At 38.3% G+C, this 18,714-nt stretch overlaps 1 protein-coding gene across 5 annotated transcripts in view; it reads right to left on the bottom strand.

Moving 5' to 3' along the window:
• itgb2 (integrin, beta 2) overlaps nucleotides 1-14,872 on the bottom strand; it is a 30,047-nt gene extending 15,175 nt beyond the window's left edge. The window contains exons 1-3 of one of the 5 annotated variants that reach the window (XM_040006779.1): nucleotides 14,818-14,872; nucleotides 784-835; nucleotides 490-587 (exon numbers count right to left, since the gene is read on the bottom strand). In XM_040006779.1, the coding sequence (XP_039862713.1) occupies nucleotides 490-587; nucleotides 784-832 (147 nt within the window). In that variant the 5' untranslated portion in view covers nucleotides 833-835; nucleotides 14,818-14,872. Of the gene's footprint in view, nucleotides 1-489; nucleotides 588-783; nucleotides 839-2,936; nucleotides 3,008-13,182; nucleotides 13,432-14,817 lie in introns of those variants that run through there. The other 4 variants (XM_040006775.1, XM_040006776.1, XM_040006777.1 and 1 more) reach the window with 4 other exon arrangements.
• Between the last annotated feature and the right edge of the window lie 3,842 nt (nucleotides 14,873-18,714).

The following is an 18,714-nucleotide window of genomic DNA, read 5'->3' as shown; positions in this document are numbered from 1 at the left end:
GATTACACAGTGTAGTCTGAATGTGATGCACTCCATCTCTGGTGCAGAAATATCCAATATCTAATAGTCACCCAAGTAACAAAACGTGCCATCATAGTAAGAAAGGAAGCTGACCTAATGTACTGGCAGTGGCTCAGTCTTACAATAAGTTCTGGATGTGAACCTACGATAACCTGAGAAGCAAAATCAAACTTGGTTGTAGGAAGTGTGAAGCAGCATGTGGTGTTTGACAGAATGGAAACCACATCAACTAATTAGAAGACTTGAGGGTCTATTGTGTGGATTGAAAATGAACTCAGCTGCGACTGAGGTGAAACACACGAGTGTGTATTTCTACATATGTATTTTAATGGTATAACAGGTAATTACTGACATGCTACCACGGGTTCAGCAGTGGATTAGAGGACAGCTTTTCATTGTAGATAAAACGCTCACGTTAGCACTAAAACAGAGACAGTATTTAGATTTTACATAAACTTTCTTTCTCACCAGTGTTTGGCACCATGCACAGTATGGCCCAGATTTTATACAGTCATCACAGGAGTTGATCAGTGACTTTGAGCAAACTTCTTCTTGTTGGCACAGCCCTGGAAAGAAACCCCCAAAAGTGTATCATGTATATCATGTTTACAGAGTCATTGACAACCTCAAAATCATAAACCGCTCAAACGTACATTTTACACATGCAGTCATTTTATTAAACATCACATTAAGTAAAAGGTAAAGGTTGATAAGGTTTATAAATTTGTGAATAAATATTGTAATGTAGTATTTATGCTTTACCATGTCTACCCATCAGCAGGAGAAGAAGTAATGGCATACACCGATCCATGTTCTGCTGGAAAAAGACAACAGTCAGCGGATTTAAAATTGCAGAATTTTCATAAAGGCAGAGACACAGGACAACTACAAAACTAACAAGATCCTATAAAATACTTCCTCATGAATTTGCTCACGCCCCAAATATCTCTTATTATTTCCAAAAAGGTGCTCTTATACTTTGTAAACTCTGTAATATATTGTATTATTTAATTGGTTCTTGGACCAACTGTAACCCACATCATTTCTTTAGGGATTATTAAAGTATTCGGATTCTGATAAATGAACCTTTCCTTTGTCTTCAAGCATCTGAACAGAAGAGCTCTGAATGCTACAAGCAGCACAGACAACAGCACCACCTTCAGGTCTGTAGCTGCAGTACATCTTGGCAAGTTGCTGCGAGGATTTGCTCATGTGTACAGTTTGACAACATTGATTTAAAATGGCTTATCGAGAAAAACTATACAAAACACATACACAAATATTCAGCTAACCATTCGTGTAACTGCTGTAACAAGAAGAAACATTTTACAAGTGTCCTTACAGCAGCATTAACTCACAGACTACATTAAAGACCATGCTGACATGTGTAACACACCCAACTTTCAGAGCTAACAAATATAATACCCAGTGCAAAGGTTTCCTGTACTCAACCACAAACCACCCAGTTTTGCGAAATGTGTCAGTATTCCACACCATAAAAGGTAAAGGGAAGAGTGAAGTGTTAGTTCACTTCACTTCCGCTTTCTGAAAAAAGTGCTCATGAGAAAGAAGGAAGCATTTCTCTCGTATGTGTCTATAAATGACTGACTCCACCAGCCTAAAAATACCTTATCAAATGAGACAAATGAGGTTGGAGAGACTGAGGTGGTGTGTGAGACTTTTTCTAAAGCCTTATAGAGCATCATTTTAGTCTGAAACAAAAGGCCTCAAATTATCATTTGACTTAATTCAACACAGACAGAACACTTTGTGTTTACAGTTTAAAATCCAGTTGAATCCAGTGCGTGATGCAGCATCATCTGGCCCTAGCCCTACTGTGTGCTAATTAAACAACTTGACTGAAAGTGTATACGCCACACACACACACACACACACACACACACAGAGCATGAAAAGCTCACATTATATTAGATTATAACATGAGCAGAAGAAAAGGAAACTTGATCATGAGCATACGTTACAATGCACTTCCGTGAACAGAACTTTATTGCTCACCCTGTGTTAACCGCTTTTTTATTCGAGAAGATTCTACTCTAACTCTCCAGGTGACTGACGAGACAGATTTTAAGGCACTGATACTGATATGAACTGCTCTTAGTCTGTCATTTAACGAAGATTAAGAAAGTGTGTTGTTGTGACTTTCTTTCTTCCTGTGTTGTCACTGTTGTTGTATTTAACGAGCTGGAGAAAAGTTCCAACCTGTTAACAACAAACATGATTCTGTTTAGTAATAATGTTAAATGTAATCGATTCAATATAGTCACTTCTGGCTCAGGAGATGCGGTGATCATAACATTCCTATGTTACGGTCAAAGATGCCACAGTGGAATTAGTTGTTACTAGTTGCAGCAAATGTAGCTTAATGTAATGTGTTTTCATTTAAATGACACTCAGACATGTGGAGGCTACGACTTAACTGCTGCTCTTTCTGTGTGCATGTATCTATCATCAGGCACAAGAAATAATCAGATAGTTCCTTTGTGAAGCTGACATATGATGCAGAAAACAGGAGGGGGTGATGATACAGCTTTGTATTAACTCCACTTAATACAACACTGACACAGAAACCCGGTTAAAAAATTGTGCAACCCTTTCTCAGAAAAATGTCAAGCAGTCAACTTCCCCCCCAGAAACAGAAGCTTCTCTTCCGCACGCTGCTTATTATAACTTTAAGTGTCACAAAGCAGTGGTGTGGCTGCATTACATTAGTCTGGTTCTCTAATATTTTCTCAGTTTTTCACTGATGGTATAAACTATAAAGTTCATTTTGTTCTTCTATAATAAACTTGCTTTTTTAATGTAAGAAGAGGCAACAGAATAAAATGTGACATGATTCATTAGAGGTAAAAATCTATTTTCAAACAGAAACAATTTCTTGAAAAAGCGCAACTTACCAGAAGCAGGAAGATTCAGCTCTGATAGCTGGCTGACAGTTACACTGAACACTATGTGGATGGCGAAACTCCGCCCTCTTAACAGGAAATGTGAAGCAACCAGTGTTAAAGAGAATGCGATGGGCTGGGCGAAATATCACAATTTGATGTTAAATATAGATGCTGCTAGGTAGAACAGCAAATGTGACACAGATGTGACTACACAAAGAGTACTCATTCTGTGTGGGTGTATACATCTAAAATATAAAAATAGAAAATACATCTACAATGTATGAAAAATAATTCAAACGAAAGGAGTATATTAACTGAACACAAAAGTACTCTAGGCACTCTTTTCCCTGGAAATCTGAAGTAAAAGTGTAACACCAGTTGTTGGGTTGTGTTACTTGTTAAAGAAAGTCTTGTTGTTGTTGTTGTTTTACTTTTAGTTAGACATTGCATGGTAGTATGCCTGCTAACTCAGCATTTCAGGGCCGTTTGGGTTGTTGATTTTAACCACATCTAAATAGAAAGAACATTAACAACCACTATGTCACCTGTCCCAACAGGAAAACACAGCACTGGACCTGCTGTATGGTCTTAATGCATACACTGCCACTATATCCCACCTGATAAAATAAAAACAGCATCTCATCACATACGTTCATAGCGGTACCTCTCCTGAGGAAGGGCCTGCTCTTTTCAATTTAATATATAATCGCACCAAATCAAACAACAATCATTTGAAGGTGTGTTATATTTTATATTCTACAAGAATACACAGAAACCCCAACAATTAAACATTTCCTATGAGCCAGCACTTGGCGACAGTGAGAAGGAAAAAAAACTTCCTTTAAACAAGAAGAAACCTCCGTCAGAGCCTCGCTCAGGGAGGGGCAGCCATCTGCCATGACCAGTAGTGATGTGTCATGAGCAGAAGCATCAGCTCTGTAGTGAATCAGAAGAGCCAACCCCATCGAGTGAGAGCCGGGTCCCCACTTTTTTTTTAACAAGGTTTGTTGTGTTGCCACATTACTTAACTGCCTTCCCACATACATCGCACACATCGATTTCTATGCTGAAATTGTGGTCTAATGTTTTGTGCCTCGGTTTCTCATTGGCTCAGACTCCTGCGGAGCTGCAGCAGGGACATAAATGAGAGACGGAAGGCCATTTTAGTTCCTATTAACAGAGTATTGCCGACTATCCCGCTAATTGCAGAGTTTACTTTTGTCTGTATGTCATATTTACGATTAAAAATCAAAAAAATTAGAAATTAAAAAAGTTTAATCATATTAGACATTGATATTTTCATATGGGAATTGATCCTGCAACACTGGTAATGAAAGCATCGATATTTCAGGATCACTACCCCTCAGTCAGTGAGTGAGATGGTAGACAGCGGTGAGGAGGAGAGCCCGAGTGCGTCGCAGAAACACATAAATATGACTGACACCCGTAAACAAAGCAGCATCTGACTGCAGTTTAAAGAAGAAGCAGATACTAACTAAGAGGAGAAACCGCATCAGCCCATCCGAGCTGAGGCATTTGTCAACCTGCACTGACAACAGACTGTTTGGCTGCTGAGTTTGGTTCTATTTCTGTTCTGTGGATTTGTTTGTAGTATTTTGTTTTTGTGTTAAATTATTAAAAGTTTGATAAAAATATTAAACAAAAGTAAGAATGCCTGCTTTCGTATCAGAACAAACAGACAAAATTACAATTATAAGGCTTCTCATTAAAACACTAAATGCAAAAAAGTTTATCAGCACACAAAGCATTCATATTTGCCAAGTAAGGCTAAAATATGAGGCTAAGTTTTTTTGGGTTTTTTTGTATTTTTATTTAGTTATTTATTTTTTCTTTCTGTTTTGCTTCTTTTTCCTTTCTTTTTTTCTTCTTTCATTCCTTTGTATGGATATTTTAGTTGTTAAAAACCGAAAAAAAAAAAGGAAAAATATATGTAGTAACAAATAGCTGAAGTTGATGGTATTGTACAATGATTCCTAATGTCAATGAAAAAAAACAAAAAAAACCCACAAAATTAATCTGTTACCTGTAGGGCTGCCACGATTAGTCGACTAGTCACGATTACGTCGACTATCAAAATCGTCGATGACTGATTTAATAGTCGATGCGTCTTTTGAAGCTTTGTAAGATCACAAAAGATGCAGGAATAAGTAGCAGGATTTAAGAGTGTAATAACAGACTGAAACAGAAGATGGCAGCACTGCATGTACAAGGATGCCAGCTGCCGTTAAACCCCAAAGAAGAAGAAGCTGTGTCCCAGAATTCATAGCGCAGCCCAGCTCAGTGTCCAACAATGGCGGCAGCTAGTTAGTTTTAATATTACTCTTAATATTCTTTCTCGGTCACAAAATAAATGTTTAGCATATTTTCAGGCGAGAATGTAACTGTGTAAACCTCAAATATCTGCTCAGTTTATCAAGACACCACATATTTTCAAAAGCGCTCCGACGTCTTTTTAAGGACAAAAACCTGCAGAAAGTGTCAGAAACAAGGCCACATAAAAAGAGCATGTAGAAAGAGAGCATACAGAAACAAAAATCTGAAAATAAGTTTCAAGGGCAAAGAAAAACAAGTGCAAGTTAATTGGTGTACTTGCAAGGTACTTGCAAGAGAATGCAGCTAATTCTGATAGCATAAATACAGATGAAGATGACTTATCATGCTTAGATTTTCATAGCATAACGGAAATGGACGGGAAAAGATTACGGATAACAAAAAAGAAGTCTGGTGTAAACCTGAAAATGGAGCTGGCTCAGCTTTGTCAGGAATTTCTCCGGCTGACTTCAACACACTGTTTTCTAAGATATCCTTAGAAAAGACCTCAGTCATGTTAAAAACATACACAGCTGAAAAGGTCTTCTTGGATGTACAGGGTTCCAAAAAAATCCAGCTTGACTGGCTCACATTTCAAGCTCGCAACAGTTCATCAGGCCCAAGAGATCCAACAGCAGTGCTAACTAAAGACTATCGTTGCTTTTAAATGCTAATGCACAGGTGCTTCAAGAAGGTATTGGTAAACTTTGGTAAACAGAAAGGCAAAAATTGAACTAGATAGTAATGCAACACTGAGATTTCAAAAAGTGCGCCTGGTGCCATATGCACTGTGTGCAGAAATAGATGCCAAAAATAGATGTATTCTCTCAAAGGTAGACTGGAGTGACTAAGCTAAACCTACTGTTCTAATGATCAAGGAAGGAAAAAGTAGAGGTGTGCATATATGTATAGATTTCTAAGTGAGCAGTACCCCCTGCACAAATTGAGGACGTCTTCTCGTCTATAGCTGGTGGAAAGATGTTGTCACAGGCCTATCTCCAAATGGACGCGGATGAGTTAAGTAGGAAGTTCCTAACTATCAACACAAAAACGCTTGGACACTGCTAGCACGGGGCGCCCACACAAACGTAAAGCAGGAGATGAAGCATAGCTGAATATGTTTCCAAACCAACTTCTTTCTAAGCCAAAGACTAGAAAATATGGTGAAGCATATCTTCCCTTTGGTTTTACCTGCACAAGTGCCGAGGTAGGTCTCCCCTGCAGAATTGGTTTCCCCTGCGTCGGGCGCATGCCTGGGCTGTCCAAATCACGGACAAACAGTATTCTACATTCTTGATTTTTAGTTCACCAACACTTGTTGTAATAACTAACTACTCCTGACATTTTGGAGATGTTAGCTCTTTATACAGTAAAGTTACAGTGGGATACAAATAACATCAGGCTGATCCTGCCACGATTTGTTCCCCTGGTTCAAATCACGGACAAACAGTATCCAACAGTTGTTTATGTTTTTAAACCCATTTTGCACAGAGAGACATTTTATGAAAAATGTATTGATAGCAATGTAGAATATTATTACACAGGAAAAAACCAACTACACGTAAAATAATTGCACCGTGACGCCTCTGCCTTTGTAAATGGAGGGACAGTAACTGTGTGTGTGTGTATGTAAGCGTGTAAAACCTGCAGATAGTCAGATTAACAGTATTTTGTCTCTATCTGCCATTCTGCAATTCATCTCATGTAAACAATAGCGTGGCGCACAGCGTGACGTGAAAAAAGGAACATACCTTTGACATTCCGTGTCGAACTCTGTATTCCTCATCCACACGTAAACGCAAAAAAGGAGTTTTAAAAAATCTCAGTTTTCGGTGATTCCAAACGCTGTTTACATGTGGACGAAACAGCTGCGTTTTCAAAATTACCCGTGTAGGTGTGGACATAGTGTAAAAGAGTTAGTAGTTTATTTTATTACTACCTGTAATTTATTGCAAATTACTTGTATTTGCTTAATTGTTTACTAAATGTTTGAGGTGTGAAATAAACCGCAATGGAGGTTGAAAACAAAATATGGGTGTGTGTGTGGTTGGAGGATGTGTTTGTGCGCGCGGGGGGGTGGAGGCGCGAACATTTTTCTTGTAAAACAAAGGGGGGCCTAGCAAAAACACTTTGGGAACCACTGGCATAGACAGTGCCATCTATGCCAGGCCTGGCCCATATCTGGATGACATATGTCTTATCATGCCAGAAGTCAGTCGGCAGTGCCGGCTTGTTACTGCATCCGGGCCAAACCTGCTTGTTATGTGGGTTGCTCAGGATGCCATAACATTTAGAATGCCCTCTCATAGGCCCCTATATACTTGGTAGTGGCCATATGCATCCTGGCAGAGAGTGCACGCTGATTTTACATGTTCTTCATAGCTGTAGATTAATACTCAATATGGCCAGAGATCAAACCCAGGAAATCTACAACTGCAGAACAACGATTTCTGTTTTGAGGAGCATTTCCAGGAATTGTCTGCCTGAGCAAATTGTGAGCAATAACACCCAAGAGTATAGTTCTGATGAGTTCAGTGTTTTCATGCAGAAGAATGGCATGAAACACTTTCAGTCACCACCACATCATCCAGTGACAAATGGGTTAGCAGAGAGGTTTGTACAAACCTTTAAAAAAATCTATTAAATCAATAGGAAAAGGGGACATCTCTGCAACACAACGTGGGCAACTTTCTTCGTAAACTCTGTTCATGTAACAACATATTAAACATCAGCAATGCTGTTTATGATCAGACACCTGAGCACTCATATAGACCTCTGTGGTAGGACTTGACTTAAGCGGTCAAAGAAGTGCAGGAGACTGATGCTGTCCAGTGTAGCAAGTGATTTATTCACCATTTTTTGTGACCCAAACAATATTTACAAAGAAACAAATAAGAAACTCAACTTTATAATTAACTCAGTTCAAATAAACATAACTGAACTTAAATCAACGGAAATTAAGGTCAAACTGCACACAGCTACACTGACCTGAACCTTTTTCTTGAAACACCTGAGTTCTTCTGCTTAAATAGTCCACTTAACCAAACAATTTCTCCTCTGGACTATTCCATTCAGTAGGTAGGTAAGATGAACATGATTATATTCAAACCTCTAGTACTCCTCTTTACTGGCAACCTAAACTCTGTGGTGTAATCAATACATATTACAACAATAAATCTATTTCTTCATAAACCCTCTAAAATCAACTTTATTAAATTATAAGAGTTCTTCCTCTTCTGCCTCTTCTGCACTTGGTCTCTTCCTGTGACCTCAGATGAACCCAGAAGCTATAAAGCAGGAAGTAAAACTACATTTCCTCCTTTTGTTTCTGGAAGACAGGTAGGTAAGGTAAGTTCTAAACAATACAAATTAACAGTTGAAATAAAGAACATTAGTGATGGCCAAATGAAGCTTTCTGAAGCATTGAAGCTTGTATTGAAAAACGGTTCATTACTCCGAGCTTTTCAATACAATCCTCTCTGGTGACATCTGGTGGCCAAAAATATGAAGAGCAGCTTGAATCCACAAAAGAAAACCAACTGCTTCGTAATGATTGCTCACTCTACAGAGTGGAATTCTGTCTGATATTGGGCCACCGTTGTGTTGCTTTAAACGTGTATTTTTTGGGGTGACAAAAATGTTGTTTATTACTTTAATAAATAATTTTGACCAGTAAACTTTCCTTGTTTAAATATGCACCATGGTTTGGTCTTTCTTTGCTTGTGACTTCTTGATGTTGGTAAATACAATAATTGAAAAATACCACGTTACATATAATATACATATAATAATGTACAACACATTATGGAGTAGGCTTCTGCTGTGAGGTCCCGCCTCCATGTACTTATGCAGTTAATCGCTAGACGGGTGTATTTATAAATAATATTACATTAGGGAAATTTTCCTATACATATTTTTGACCTGGGGGTAGAATTGATTGTGAACTGGAAAGGGAAAATGCTTATAAACTTGCAAATTAAAAACATGATGCATTTAAGGTAGCCCTTTTCCATTTGTATTTAAGAAGAAAATTTGTTCCACTGCACGATGGCCGAACCTGTTCCTTTTCGTGGAGATAATTTCTCCTGACTTAAGGAAAATCCCTTCACATGGCACAGAGGAGGCTGGAGTGCACAGAAACTGGTAGAGATGCAGTTATACATTCTAACTGGGCCCCACCAACTATCACCTAAAGAGAATAAATAAATTAAATTGCTGCACATTTTGCAGACTAACAGTTTAAAATGATTTAAAACATAAAATATATATTTTTATAACATTAAATGTAAAGAGTCAAACAGAAGTCTTTCTAAAGTTATTTAATGATATTTATATTATGAAAAGCAGATTTTTGACATTTGAAGTTTTTCCCGTTGTCAGATAAAATAAACACGCACAAAACAAAAGCAAACAATAAGAACACAAAGCTGGAAAACCCACCCGATTGACCAAAATCAACTAAAAATACTCCCACACAACAGAAACTCCTCTATTCCTCGCTGGCTCCAAATCTCTCAATAGAAATATCAGTGGTTCACTATCTGTAACCATCAAAACGCTCCACAAATCTCGCGAATGGTTCACCTGCTTATAAACCATTGAATCAGATACCGAAGCAGTTAGGTTGTAAATGAAGCTTCGGACGTCACTGATCACGTGACTCTGGCCAAACGAATCAAGCTTCGACACAGTGCTTCTGAAGCAGTGAGTTGATTTTTTTTGACACAGGCACCGGAGCGTCAGCTTCAAGCAGGCCATCACTAAAGAACATGTTAACTTAACAAACTTGTAGGAATTGATTTAAACCAAGATCTTATATTATATAATCTGTAAAAGTGCAAAACATAAACAAACCCGGGATAGTAGATGTTTGCCTATGGCAGACTATATATGAAATATGGTTAAATCAAAACAAGAATGTTAACTAAGAATATAGACAAGTGATACTCTCACCCACTTTGTCACAACCTCCTTCAATCAAATCTACAAAGCGAAGTGCAGATGCAGAATAAATAATTTGGCACACCTTCAAGCAAGACACCAAGGAGTTTTGATGTAGGACAACAAGTGTTAGTACGTGATTATTGAGAAACGAGTGGACACCTAGACAGTCAGTAGAAGTGGACCACTGACGTCTGACGTGGACACTGGAGACGTCATACTGATCAAATATTGAATGTTCAACCAAAGACCCTGATCAGCTGACATCCAACAATCGAGACACAGTTTGTTCACCAGGAATTTCTTGTTGGTGATCTGCGCATGGACACTTCACTTTTGTTTATTATCTGTTTAGTCAAAGTGATTAATGGTTCACGAGTTAACCTATATCTGCATCTTTGATATAAGCTACACTGATGCAAAGACACAACAACGGTGACATTCCACCACCAAACTCCCAGCATGCACCAGAGTGAGTGAGAGAGTGACAGAGAGAGAAGATGATGACAAACAAACAAATAGTGTAATAAAGTATCATCTTAAAAGTATAAATTACTCCAAACACAAGTGGGGTGCCAGTACAAAAAAGAGAGAGGGGCACAGAGAGAGAGAGAGAGAGACTCCTTATTGAGGTTTTACAGACACATGACCACTAACATCACGTTAACTTGTATGTCATTATTGTCATATATGACAGTCACAGTGACCAACCTGAGAGTGCAGCTGGCAGAGGAAATAAACGGCTTCTTTGCCCACTTAGAAACACCACAACAGCAGCCCTAATTTGCTCCAGCCCTGCTCCCATCCTCACCCTCACCTGGTTCCTGCACCACTCCACTCACTATAACAGAACACAATGTCAGATGCGTGTTCCTGTCAGTGAACCCCAGGAAGGCTGCCGGTCCAGACAGAGTACCTGGCAAGGTGAGGAGAGCATGTGCCCACCAGTTCCCCCACAGCGGCTGCACTCCCTGAGGGTCCACAGGAAGTACAAACTGAACTCTAACCTGCTGCTGACCTTTTACCGCTCGCCCATTGAGAGCCTGCTGACATACTGCATCACAGCATGGTACGGCAGCTGCACTGAGTTGGACAAAGTGAGACTGTAGTGTAGTAAAGGCAGCATATAAGATCATTGGCTGATGAGCACAAAGCCATAACCACCCTGAACTCACACATGCACTGAAGACACAGTTTCACCCCCCATTCCAAGGATTTCCCTCTATAAACCACCAATAACCCAAACTGTATATAACTCTATTTATTTACATATTTATTTTCTTTCTTTTTTTTTACCAGATTGTATTTTTGCACATTTTTATACTTTTTCTGTAAATACTGTTCATATGTATATAGCCCCCCACATGTTTGCACTGAGATTCTCTGTATCTCATTGTACATCTGTATAGTGAGAATAAAGGCATTGTATTCTATTGTATTCATTTAGGATCACGTGACTAAGCCCGCTGTCACACAGGTCGGTGTAAGAAAATGTGTATTCTTGACCAGCTGACAAAAACCTCCTTGTGACTTTGGTCACCAGCTTATTGCTGCAGTCTTAGTCTGAAGGGAAGTGAGTTGTCTACAGTTCTCTGAGCTATAGTGAAAATGCGAAAGTACAGCCAAACCTGAAATGGTGATTGTTTGCTTTTAAAGTCAAAGCCGGAATAGAGAAAAATGCAGATCAGTGCCTGCCAGTAGTCAGGATTAAAAACCTCCAGTTCATGCAAATGTATAGGGTCATCACGAGGGCTTCAACTCAAATTACTTAATTATATTTTTTAATTAATTTTTTTTTTTTAGTCGTCATCATAAACACGAGTCTTTCACCCACATTTAAACCTAAAACTGACCTGCCAAACATACATACCTATGAGCAAAGTGCAAATGCAAAATATGGCACCATTAAGCCATTTACTGAGTCAGTGATCAGCTACTACCCCTTTTGTTACTGGGGTTGTTAAATACACACACACACACACACACACAAATATATATATATATATATAAATTACAAACATAAGAAATAAAAAATACATGCAACACATAATGTAATTGTTATGAGGTATTTCTGATGGTCCGGGCATAAACAGGAAGAAAGGGTGTAGTCTATTGATTACTGAGTAGTGGAAAGGGGGTGGGATTAAATAAGTTTATGCTTCTTCCTGCTCCTTTTTGATCATGAAAGCTTTTTGTTGTTGTTGTTGTTGTTGTTTTGCTTTGTTTGTCTCTTTTTATTTCTCCGTTGTTGTACTTTTAAAAAAAAAAGAAGATTCAATTCAATCCCCGAAAGGGCAACAAACCAACACATTTTTCCTGATAATTATCCTGTAACTTTACTGAATAAAGAAATAAAACCTCCAACATTTCAGGGGCAGACATTCGTTATAAGAACTGTTTGTGAACTAAAAATCAAGAATGACGGATACTATTTGTCCGTGATTTGGAAAGCCCAGTGCGTGCTCGCCACGCAGGGGAAACAAATTCTCTCGGGGATATCTACCGTGAGGTTGACACGACACCTGGACGGGTAGCGTTCCAGAGCAACGAGAGACGGTCAAACCCATGTGTGGTACACTTGCTTTTCAGGAGCTGCTACCGACAAACCAGGAAATAACAGCTGAATATTTCATCTGTGACACTTATGAGGTTGTGTGAGGATATGTTGAGCAGTGCAGCATCAAAAGCAATGAATTCGAAGGAAAAATGAGGACGGAGTCAACAATATCCGTAAGTTTTAAACACCGATACACAGTCCATCCTCTCTTTCAAGGCTCACTTGGTCAGTGGCGTGATGACGTAGGTCACGTACCTTCACGGCGAAACTGTGCCACCTTGTGGTGACAACTGAAATACTGCGTTTCAGTTAAATAACAATAACTACAACGCAGCCCAACACATTTCACAACTAGAGAACACAAATTGAATATCTCAGCATTTTTGGTCTTGACCAATAAAATAGTAAAAACTGTCTCGACTTTACCTGGTGATATTCTCATGCACGAGGCGACCGCGAAAACGCCAAACAAACGTCACCACACCGATTCAGTTCACACGACGGTAAGAGCCAACGATCTGGAAAATCTTGTCTTCGTTTTTACTCCTCCGCATTTTGTTGCTCCGATTCACAGCGTTCACAACTAAAGTGTGCAGTTTGGTTTGTGTACACTCAAACAGAGTCGAGTCAACTACTGCCACCTGTAGCCAAGTGTCATAGACTACAACCAGACACACATCTCTGTCACCGCGTTTTTATTCCCGTGTCATGCACAATACATTTGTAACTTTGCGTTTTTCGTTGTGGCGTCATGCAAAAAAACCCTTTAAACTAAGTGAAATTGTATTGTGTATTTATTTTTGGCCTTCATTGGTAAGAAATACCTAATTATAGCTATAAACAAACCTCTAGAAATCACCACTCCTATTCACAGATGAAATAGTCAGTGTTTATTTCCCTGTTTGTCGGTAGCAACTCCTGAAAAGCAAGTCTACCGCATTTCTGTTTAACCGTCACCAGTTGATCCGCGAATCCAGTTAATCTCGAACACCGGACACGCTGAAGGTCTCGATAAAAGAAGAAAACGAATATTAAACGATGAGAAAACTTTGTGTTGTGGTACGGCTACTAAGAATAAGTATTAAGTTTGAATCTGAAACGAAACGAAAACCGAAAGTGAACGCCTTGAATTGGGTTTCCTGAGTTGTTGTTGTTGTCGTTGTTTTTCCTTTTACTAAGAGTCAATCTGGGCTTCAATCAGTGTTCAGTATTTTCGTTTGCTTACATCCTGGGTGTTGGTTTGAAGTGTTGAGGACAAATAGCAAACTGGATCTGGATTCACTTGCTCTAATGCGAAGATCAGTATAAATGGTCTCATGAATTTGGTCATCAACTCTGTATGTTAACTCAGGGTTTTCCCTGCACTTTCATAGGAAAGGGGTGGTGTTGGCAGTATCTGACCAGTCTAAAAGGGGCATTTCATGGGTCAGCTACATCAGAGATATTATCTAATGGTGGTTAAAAATCTTTATAATGATCTTTATACAGAGCTGGAGTATTACCTGCTCTGGAGCAGCAAGGAGTGAACCACCGTCAAAGAACAGAAAATCCAAGGTTAACCCAGAAGTAGTAGTGTATCTATCTATCTATCTATCTATCTATCTATCTATCTATCTATCTATCTATCTATCTAATATTATTATTATTATTATTAGTAGTAGTAGTAGTAGTAGTAGTAGTAGTAGTAGTAATAGTAGTAGTAGTATGTTAAACTTGTTTCTGTCTTACCTCACTATATTGTGCAGTTGTTAATATTTAGATGGTTATTCCTTGATTTTGATATTAAATGATTTTATAATAATGTTAGTGCACTATAGCATTAATAGATCACCATAAAACAGAACGCCTGCACTGTTCTTGCTGTCCTCATATCACATTTGTAGGTAGACTAAAGGACTTTTCTATAGGAAACAGCAGGCTAGATGGAGCAAAAAGAAACCTTATTGCAATAGACAAGTTATTCAGAACTAAAGCTGCTTTCCAATAGCAGGTTGGTAAAAGTCAAAGCCTCTGGAGGAGACTCTGACAGCACAAAAACAAGAATGTTGCGTTAGCACTCACCCTGCCTCAGCTCCACTTTTCCTCTTTCTGCTCTCAACACTAAATGGAGGCTGAAAGGACTTTCACCTTGGCTGCCATTTTCTCCTCCCATCTGCATTGACAGGAAATATTTTTTCCTCAAAACTTTATTAGCAAGTATATACAGAACATCTTAATGCCAGGAATAGAAGGGAATAACAGTGGAGACATACTAAAAGAATAACAACAGATCAATAATACAAAATAAATATAATAGAGAATCACAACTTTACATAACATTTCTGCAACATATCATTCATTTTAATTGCCTCTTTGTTTGCAAGTACTTTGACTGTGGTGCTGCATTGGAGAAGTTCTTGACAGACGTGATTAATATGTGGTTTGGTGAATATGATATTTTCCCAGGAGCAGCAGAAGTTGAATGAAGCAGGTGAAGTTTTTTTTTCCTCAAAACATGATACAGTGCCCTCATTGAGTTATTTGTTAAGTTTTCTGCCTAATATAATGTTGTAAACAGTGATGGGAATAACAGTGTTACAAGTAACACCATTACTAACGCCGTTACTTTTTTCAGTAACGAGTAATCTAACTAATTACTATTTCCATCGTTACAACACCGTTACCGTTACTAACAAGAAAAATGCGGTGCGGATGCAATACTATTTTTTCCGTCTGTCTTCCGCTTACTGGGAGGTAGGAGGGGGAAAAGAATCGCACGAGTGCTGCTGATTGGCTGAGTAAGAGTAAGGTAGTCATTGGAAAACCAATCAGTGGTAGACTTGGGCAGATGTTCACATACAAACAGATAGCACAGTAACAAAAGTCAATGGATAATTCGAAGTTAGCATTTTTTTAAGTGGAGGTACAGACATTTTTTCACTCAAAGAGATAAAAGGCAAGAATCTGTATGTAAAATGTAGCCTATGCCATGGAACAAAGTGCCTTTCCACATCAGTTACAAGCAATTCAAATCTTACGAAGCTCAACGTCACATGCTTCAACAAAACTGGTCGCCAAGAATGATGGTGTTGATGCTAGCAGGCACAGCTCAAACCCAGGTGAGGCTAACATGAGCTCAGCGAGCAATGGAGATGGAGTGACGCAATCCAAGCAGTCTAATCTTGATTTCTCTTCTCCACAAACATCTGTGACTGTGACACAGACTGAATTAAACAAATTGATAGCCAGGTATGTCGTTGAGAACATGCTGCCTTTATCAACAGTCGAGTCAGATTCCTTCAAGTCTCTTATTGCCAAGATACCAGCAAGAGGAGGGGTCGGCCACCATGCAGAAAGACTTTTTCCAAATACATAGACACCGAGTATGCTAAAATAAATGTCGAGCTGAAAAAGACATTTAATGAGTTACGATATGTCTCTACTACAGCAGACATCTGGACTGGATGTAATAAAAGCTATCTTGGTGTAACAGTACATTGGATAAATCCACACAGCATGCAGATAGAGAAAGCAGAAGATTCAAGGGTCGCCATACGCATGATAATATTGCTGTTGAGTTGGACAACATTCACTCACACTATGGCATGTCCCACAAAATAACATCAACTGTGATGGACAATGGCTCTAATTTTGTCAAGGCCTTCAAAAAGTACCAGCCAGTTTAGCAGGATGACTCTGAGAATGATGAGGACGAGGTAACTTTTACAAACAGTGTTGGCGATGATAATGACAATGATGATAATGTAGGTGTGATGATCACTCTGCCGCCACACCACAGATGTGCATTGCACACATTAAGTCTTGTTTCTTGTAATGATATTGACAAGTGGGTACTTTCACAAACAGAAACAAAGGCAGTATATAGAAGTGCTACCACAAAGTGAACAGGGTTATGGAACAAGGCCAGTCGTTCAACAGTGGCTGCAGAGACAGTGGATGGCATTATTGGAAAGAAACTGCTAGTTCCTTGCACTACAAGATGGAATTTGTTTTATGATTCCTTGCCTCGAATCTGTGAGATTTCTCTGGTTGAGCTGAACACCATCTTCTCCAAGTTTGGGTTGACAGCCATGACAGAGCGGGAACATCAGTTCATCAGGGAGTACTGCACTGCCATGAGGCCACTTACAGTGGACCTGGACATTCTTCAGGGAGAAGACAACACTTTTTATGGGATACTGCTACCCACACTGGAGACATTGATGTTTAAGACCCTGGAGTTGAGAAGTGACCTGCAAATTCTTGAAAATCTTCCAGAGACAGTCGTCACAGTAAGAACTTTAAAAAGAACAATTATGAAAAATATAATGTCAAATGCAATATATTTTTAAAGAAGCAGATGATATATAATGTGGTGTGTGTGTTTGTGTGTATAGATAGGTTGTATAATATATTATTTACATACTTTACTTTCAGTAAATCAAAACAAGATTTGCAGATTTGTTGGAAAGTAAAGATGCTCTGTTGGTTGCTGTGACTCTGCCCAAGTTCAAACTACGTTGGCTGCAGACACAGGAAAGGAAGGACAAGGCCGAGGCAAGTCTGCTGGCAGAGTGATGGAACATTGTCCTTGACAAAGACCAGCGAGCAGTTACCAGCACCCCAGCATGCCAACTTAGCACAGACTCAGCCACAGAGGATACTTTTTTTTCCTTTGAAGATGAGGGCGACACCTCTGCTACTTTAGAAAGTCAAGTTATAGATTATTTCAAATTACAATCACATGGAATGGACTCTCTGAATAGATATACACTGATAAAGAATATTTCACTAGGATACAATGCAGCCACGCCATCCAGCGCCCCAGTAGAAAGACTGTTTAGCCTTGGACTGTTTAGCTTGTCTTCTCTCCAAAGAGGAACAGGCTCTCTGATGAGAAATTTGAGAAGCTCCTTGTTTTGATATACAACCACTGGTTTTTTTTAATGGCTAGGATGAATGGATGTAAGGGGTTTGTGGATGTGGCAAATAAGAATTCGTCATGTCTTAAAAAAGCAGAGGACATACATATACATCTACTGCAAGAACTTCAAATAGATTGTAAATGGCCATGGAGTTGACACTTTGTATTACCTGTTTACATTTTTATACCTTATAAAAATGTTTTAGTTTTATTATACAGTGTACTTTTTCAGTATTAAATTGAAATCACCTCAACTATTTACTTTTGCATTGAAGAAAACACTTGTTTAGCCAGAGTTCTCTAAAGCTGTTACAGTTTGGCTCATTTATTTTGTAATACATTGCTTAAAAAGCATTATTTAATTTAATACTTATTTGATAGCCAGTTGCAGCCTGTTTATGTTTTATTGTATTATTTATTACAAATTTTTTAAAAATAATTCCCTCTACAGTTATAAAATATTATTTGATTGGTGTTTTGTCAAATTATCGCAGTAACATTTGAATAGTGTGTATACATATATATTAATGTTTCCTGTTAGTTATTTCTGTTAGGTGCTTATTTACTTCAATTATATATTTAGTTTTATGACAGACAGTTGCATATATGTTTTAGTATGTTCAAGTATGTTTTAGTAATTTATATTTTATTATTTTAATAACTTTGATTAAGATGCGATCCAAGTTGTTTTACATATTTAAACATTTTTTAAAAGTAACGCAATAGTTACTTTTCCTAGTAATTAATTACTTTTATGATATTGTAACTCAGTTACTAATTCAGTTACTTTTTTGAAGAAGTGACTAGTAACTGTAACCTATTACCTTTTCAAAGTAACTTGCCTAACACTGGTTGTAAATCATTATAACACATATATACACTAATAAAACAAATGATATATTTTACAGATGATTTTTTAGTGTATAACTCATATTAAGAACATATTATAACTGAGAGAGACTATGTGAGGCGATCACCTAGCATACATTGTCACCTAAGACTCTGAAACTGAAATGCTAATGCAGGGCCTAAACTTCTGCAATGTCTTTAACTGG

This window comes from Simochromis diagramma, unplaced genomic scaffold, assembly GCF_900408965.1.
Source record: "Simochromis diagramma unplaced genomic scaffold, fSimDia1.1 OVJJ01000514.1, whole genome shotgun sequence".
NCBI lineage: Eukaryota > Metazoa > Chordata > Actinopteri > Cichliformes > Cichlidae > Simochromis > Simochromis diagramma.
Note: the sequence above shows the minus strand (reverse complement) of the source record. Positions and strands in the feature narration are given on the sequence as shown.